Raw genomic sequence first — 7,357 nt, forward strand, 5'->3', positions numbered from 1 at the left:
ATTCTTGGGGGGTGGTGTACTGCATCTATGGAAATGCAAATACCCATCTCTTCGTAAAAGAATTCTAGGTTGTGGACATGATTTATAAGTGAAAAACCCCAAGGGAGTTTTAACTCCTTCTGAATTTTAGGATGGCCTATTTGCCCTTTCCTTTTTCTATTTTGTCTAATGATGAGTTAATCTTGAGACGAGGCCTTCATGTTGTGGTCATATGGGGAGAATAAATATACTGGCTTGCTTTATTGAGGCATGGTTTGTATTCCTACAGAAAAGTTGATATAAATCTTCATAATCACTGGTTTTTTGCCATAATTCCTCATGTAAATGATGGCTATAATTCATATCAAGCATGTAATAAACTATCCAAAATTATTCTCTGTAGTTCACAGGATGTTTGGGGCATATAATGTGTTAAATTGGATTGTACTACGTGTAAGAAAATAACATGGTTTACTTTTGTTACACTATGTTATAAACTATGGAATTTAGAGATTGTATATTAAAAATTTGAGTGGTGTTTAAGAAAGATGAACTATAACTCCTCATCAGTTATGACACAAAGGCTACAGTCCAATAAGATGGAATGATTTTAACATCAAAAAGCAGCTTTCACGGAGGGAAATTAACTGTGAATTGCAGCTACTATAGCGGACTTATTGATGATCATTGTGGCAGGAATATGCCAGTAGGGTTTAGTACCCTATAAATGCAAAACACATGGTATTCTCATACTTCTCTGGCTAAGAAGAGAAACTTAAGAAGAAAGGGTAGTAGAAGTAGTAGTACAGTAACCCACCCATTCACATACTTACCATTCTTCTGAAAATCCGAAGGTAAAACATAGGTAAGAAGGCTTCATGATTAGCTCTCTTCAGTTCACAAAAGGGTAAAGATTGAATAGGAAACCTAGTTTCAGGAGGTATACATAAGTAAGTGGGATTTACTGGGCTCATTGGTGTTAAAACAATTCTTTTCATTGTTTTCAAGTCTGTTCTTTTTTTTCTTCTCTAGGAAGTCGGCCTTGTGCTTGCAGCTATATTAGTGCTCCTGCTGGCTTTCTATGCTTTCTTTTATCTTAAATTATCCACTGAGGTTGACCCTGTCCTAGAGGTGAATGAAAATTAGCAGTACATTGATCATTGGATCTCAGTCCCTTTTTGGAAAAGTGAATGCCTTGGATAACACTATTTGAGAATGCTCTCACCAACAACGTTCTGAACTTTTTCAAAGCATGAAACTCCTTCGGATCTTTCAGCTATTCTTCATTTGGGGAACATTTTAAGGTTTAAATAATTATCAAGCAAAGATCCTCACCTTGCAATGGAATATGTCAAGACACACTGGACATTTTTACAATGTGTTATTGTTGTTGCCGTTTTTCTTATATTGCAGAAAAGACAAGTTTTCTCTAGTTATGCTGCTTAGCTATATATACACACACACAACACACACACACTTATATATATATATATATATATATATATATACATATATAAGTGTCTATATGTGTGTGTGTGTGTATATATATACATATATATATATATGTATATATAACAATGGAACTTCTTTTCTTGGAAAGCCTAGGCCAATTTCCAAATACAATTGCAAGAATTTGAATTTTTTCTGATCAGCAAATCCTTTGTTTCTTTCCAATCACATGAAATAAAATTCTAAATTAAAGTTTATTCTTATTTATGGACACCTACTCAGATTGCATTCATACTTATATGATTGGAGGAAAAGTTCCAGGAAATTTTGTGCTTTAGAAGAAAATGCTACTTTTTCTACAAGCATATTTTATTTCATCATAGATTCTATCTGCACATACATTTACAGTCATCTTTTTCTTTCTTCGCCAACTGTTCAGTGCACATGTGCTCTTTCAGAAATGGCACCTGGATGACAGAAGCTCAAAGAGTCACATATGCCTCTAAAATCGAGTTCTTTGCCTCTTGGGCTGTCTGAACTGGTGTAAATAGAAAGTTCAGTTGATGTTGATTTTAATTAGTATATCACTCTATTAATACAAAGTTGGAATTCTATTTTAATTATGTTGTTCCTGCTGCTTGAAGTATCAGTTTGCTCCTCTTGTTAGGAATATGTTAAAAAAAATCTTTTTCATGCATATTCTTCCAAATAAAAATGATCCAAAGTTTTTGAAATTTTGCTTTATACAAATTTACATTTCACCTCTCAAGACATAACTCAATTAAATCCCAAAGAGGAAATAAATTACACAAGAATAAAGGATTTTTCTTTATACAGTATATAGTATAAAAGTTTTAGTTTAGACAAATCTTTTTGTACAGTTATTATTGCCTCATTTGTCAGAAAATAAATTTGACCAAGTCAGTACTTTAAAAACTGATGATTTTTTTTAATTTCCAAAGAATATACATCTTAAAAAAATGAAACATTATTAAATACCTTGGTAAATCAATACAGGAGCTTATGAAGAATTATTTAATGCCAATATGAAACCATCAACAATTAGCATATTGGCTCAATAAATAGAAATACACAGAACTAAAAATTTTCTATTAGCAAAATAAAGCATTGAATTTTCAAATCATAATCTTGGCTTTTTTTAGTTATTACCAAATTAATTTTCTGGTTGAAAACTGAGTAGTCCTCAAAACCCATTCTATAACTTTGCTGCTGTTGTTGTTATTCTTCAGTCATTTCAGTTGTACCTGATTCTTCTTGATTCCATTTGGAATTCCCTTGGCCAAGGTACTAGAGTGGTTTGCCGTTTCCTTCCCCAGCTCATTTTACAAATAAGAAAACTGAGGCAAACAGGGTTAAGTGACTTGCCCAGGGTGACATAGCTAATGTTTCTGAGGCCAGATTTGAACTCAGGAAGATGAGTCTTCCTGACTTCAGGCTCAGCACTCTATCTACCGTGCCACCTAGCTATACATATTCCCTAATTTAACATAGGCCTAATTTTAGTAATTTAATGGGAGATTGATTACATTTACATTCTCTGTTTCCCATTGCTTCTTCTGCTTTCTACAATAGCACAGAACAATGTTCAAATAATACCTCAAGTTTATATGAAGTCTTAGTTTCCAAAATATTTCTCTTGTATTACTACGAGGCAACTAGCACAAAGATTATTATCCCCAGTTTACATAGAGGACCTGGGAAACTGAGTGATTTGCTCATGATTACATAGCTAATTAAGTATCTGAGTCAGGATTGGCAGCCACAGATCTTGACTCCAAGTCCAACACTCTCCAGAACCCTGTGCTGCTTCTCAATGACTCTTTTTCCCTGGCTAGTCTCGTTCTAAACATGTGATAAGTCATATACATTTTGTTGAGGTTTTTTGATAACATCGATTTTCTACTACACATTTGAGTCTGCATTAAACGGCACAATAATTAACAATATCAGCATGCAGTAGCTTGCCTCTACCTGAGCAAAAATCCCCTGAGAGTGGTGGGATTTTTGTTCTTTTACTTATATACTTATGTGGTATGTGGACTGCAAAGCATAAGGACTACTAAATTAGATGAGAGCATCTCAGATCTGGAAGAGACCCGAGAGTCCATTGAGTCTAAACTCAACTGAGACAAGAGTCTTCTCTGCAAAATACTGGCAAGTGATCATCTTGCCAGAAGCTCTCCAGTGAAGGGGAATCCTCTACCTCCCAGGGAAACAGAGTTCTCACATTAAGGCAAAACATGTCTCTCTCTCTCTTTCTGCAACTCCCATCCAGTGTTTCTGATTACATCCTCTGGTGGGGGGGAGGGGCAAGTCATCATTTCATCCCATGAGATATAGTGATATATATAATAATATGTGAAAAATGAACACTCCTATAGCAAGGAAATCAATATGAACCTAGGTATATAGCTCTCCCATGGTAATTACAAATAATATATATGGATTAAAAGTTTTCATACTAGATAGGTTTTGTCCATCGGAGATAACAGTGAACAAGCTCCATCCCTTATGAGGTGTGTGACATTAAAAAAGTCTTTTAATTTCTCTGAGCTATCTGTAAGTGGGATAATGATATCTTCCCTACTTATCACTAAAGGTTCTTGTAAAAACAAAATCAGATAATTCAAGGAAAACACTTTTTCCTCTGAAAAGTGGCATATGCATATAAGATATCACTATATATAATATATAATTATAATTGCACTGCCAAAAAGAATATATTTTTAAATACCTTAATATTTGGTGCTTTTCACATAAGCAGGGTGAACGGTCTCCCCACTCCCTGCCCTGAGATTGGGTCTCTCTATATTGCCCAGACTAGAAGTACTGCACCCACTTAAGGGCCCAATCCTAGTACCAATTAGCATGAGAACTTTGACCTTCTCTTTTGCCTACCTGAGCCAGGGCTCCTTTCCTTAGGCATTCCACTCCCAAGAGCCTAATATATCGGTGTCATATTTAATACAAATACCTAGTTGGCTGAGCCTACTGTAGCTCAGAACCCTTTGGCTCGAGAAATTCATCAGCCTCGGCCTCTCCTGTCACAAGTGTACCATCATGCCCAAAATGGATTATTTCTTAAAATAGAATATTTTTATCTTTAGAAAAATACTATTCATTTGTGAAACTGTTTTATCTAGAATTTTTGCCACTAGCACACCTTATTTTTCAAATATGGAAAAAAAACACTTCAGATTCTTATTGATCATTCATATGTAACATCTGAGGACAAAATCTGGCCAGTGTTGGTTTCCCCTTCTTTTGTAGTCAGAAATTAAAATGACAAATCAGCAGTTCTTGTATACTATGGTTGACCAATATGGATGGCATTTTTAGTGAAGGTTGCAGCATTTAGTGACATGTGGCATGTCTGTTAGTGAAGGAGAAGGCAAAGGAATATCACAAGCTGGCATTTTGGATATGATGGGCCTTTTACTTCCCTGAGTGACGTGCCACATGTCACAAAATGCTGTTGTCTCCCCACCCCCATCACATATACGTGAACAATTTTCATTTAGTTATTTCTTCCCCCATATGGTGTTCAAAAGCACTTACATTAAATAAAGGTTATTCCTAGTTTTTAGTGGTAACTTAAATCAAATAGCATAGCTGTGTTATATATATTCGATCAGAAACTTTACCCAAATTAAATATGGTACAAGTTAAAGCATAATCGATAACCATAACCAAAGAGCTCTTTGAAAATATTATATCATCCAGCAAAGTCCTCACAGTTCCTCTACTACTACTACTACTACTACTACTACTACTACCAATCGCTAGCATTTTGATCACTTACTATGTGGTAAGTGCTTTACAAATATCACGTTTGATCCTTGCAACACCCTGCTAGGTGGGTTCCATTTTTACCCACGTTTTCATTTGAGAAAACTGAAGCAGAGAGAGGTTAATTAACTTATCTAAGACTACACAGCTAGTATATGTCTGAAGCTGGATTCGTACTTATATCTTCTTGACTCCGGGCCCAGATTCTATCTCTTGTGCTATCTAAACTGTGGGTTTTGGTTCGGATTATTTTTTTTCTAGGTTCTGACTTGCTGAACCAGTGTCATCAGTTTATTTGAATAATTGAACAATCCTCAAAATGGGAGTCTTTGAGTTTACCCTGTAATGGTGATGAAATGGAACTAGAGACATTCCTCACTGCCTTGAGGCAGCATGTGCTGGAGAGAGTGTTCATGAAATGTACTTTTAGAGGCATTTACATCTCCTGGGAATATAACAGAGAATGTAATGAGCCCAGAAATTCTAGCTAATTTGCAGGTCTCATTGTTGTCGATGTTTCTCTGTTTTTTTTTCTACCATTTTTCTACTAGAAAAATGGGCAATATTTTATCAGTTGTTTCTTTTTGTTGCTTTTTAGTGGACAGAATTCAGTACTAATAGTTGTGATTTTGAGGATTAATTGCTTCTCAATATAAATATACATGTAATTTCATAAATACATGTGTACCTACATATACATATAACATACATGCATATATGTGGAGAGATAGATAGACTAACCGTTTGGGAGAGGTAAGGTTTTTAATAGGCACGGATTTTGTAAAATCATCAGAAAGGGTTTTTTCCTTTATTTTTTAAAGTTTGTTTTAATACTAATGGGAATCTAGAACTATAACCTTTTGTCATGTTTCTTTTAACAAATGTGATCAAGTAGTAGCAGTACAGATGGTTGGATAATGGTAAATGAAGAAATCCCCAAATCACAGAGACTTCAGTCCTTAACCTGACAAAATAATGGTGAGTGATTGGATCGAGCTAGCAAAGTACTACAGTGTGGCCTGTGGCACCATTTGAAATACAGTGTAGGCAGTTAGGAATGTTTTAGTTCTTACTTTGACCTAGGATAAGATGGGGTCTAACCTTTGGGAAAAATATGGAACTCCAGGCCCCAGAAGGGCCTCAGAAATAAAAAAGGCCAAACACCACAAATACTTTCTTTCATCGTTTTGAACATACTATGGATCCAAATTAAATGTAAATGTTAACTTTTAATGAGACAAACTAATTTGGGGAGTGTGGAGGCAAGTTTTTTTTCCTTATATTTACTGCAAACATAGAAAAACATTTTCTGTACAACCATAATGTCTTTAACTCTTATAATGTACAAAGGCTCAGTTTAATTGAAAAGAGTTACTATTATAGATGCTAAAGTTTAGAATACTAAATATATAGATAAAAAAATCTAGAGTTCTTTGAGAAAAGTGACTGACTATACAGATCCTGTGTATAAGCTTTTTCTTTTTTTTTAAGCCAGGGCAAGGGAAGAAACTAAAATGAATTTCAGATGAGAAAAGTAAAGTCTTATCTGTTATGAATGCAAATGTTAGGATCTTTTCTTACACATTTCCAGAGGGAAAAATTGTCCTTTATATACTAAATGACAATAATTACTACAATGGGGAAGAAGAAAACTTTGAATTGTTTTTCCTCCTAGTATTGTTGTTTTCTGGTACTAAATTATCTAAATTTTCCCCTCTTATTTCCCTGGGGAGCAATTCTTTCACATTGTCAAAATAGCTGGGATTAAGGGATAGGTCAGGGATGGCTAGGTGGCACCATAGTGCATAGAGTGCCAAGCCTGGCATCAAGAAGACTCATCTTCCTGAGTTCAAATCTGGCCTCAGACTCTTACTAATTATGTGACCCTGAACAAGTCACTTAGCCCTGTTTGCCTCAGTTTCCTCATCTGTAAAATGAGCTGGAGAAGGAAATTAAAAACCACTCCAGAAATCTTTACCAAGAAAACGCCTAATGAGGTCAGGAAGAGTCAAACATGACTAAAATTACTGAACAAGGGATAGGTTGGTGTGGTGGAACAGAATATTTCTCTATAAGGAAATTGAAACAGTCTTGCACATAGCAAGGGCCTTACACGTGG

General features: G+C 35.1%; 1 protein-coding gene across 2 annotated transcripts in view; it reads left to right on the forward strand.

Moving 5' to 3' along the window:
• Positions 1-1,444, forward strand: part of TRIQK (triple QxxK/R motif containing) — a 144,268-nt gene extending 142,824 nt beyond the window's left edge. For both annotated transcript variants that reach the window (XM_036768057.1, XM_036768065.1), the window contains exon 4: positions 1,012-1,444. In XM_036768057.1, the coding sequence (XP_036623952.1) occupies positions 1,012-1,125 (114 nt within the window). In that variant the 3' untranslated portion in view covers positions 1,126-1,444. The remainder of the gene's footprint in view (positions 1-1,011) is intronic.
• The last annotated feature ends 5,913 nt before the right edge of the window (positions 1,445-7,357 follow it).

Source organism: Trichosurus vulpecula, chromosome 1, assembly GCF_011100635.1.
Source record: "Trichosurus vulpecula isolate mTriVul1 chromosome 1, mTriVul1.pri, whole genome shotgun sequence".
Taxonomy (NCBI): Eukaryota; Metazoa; Chordata; class Mammalia; order Diprotodontia; family Phalangeridae; genus Trichosurus; species Trichosurus vulpecula.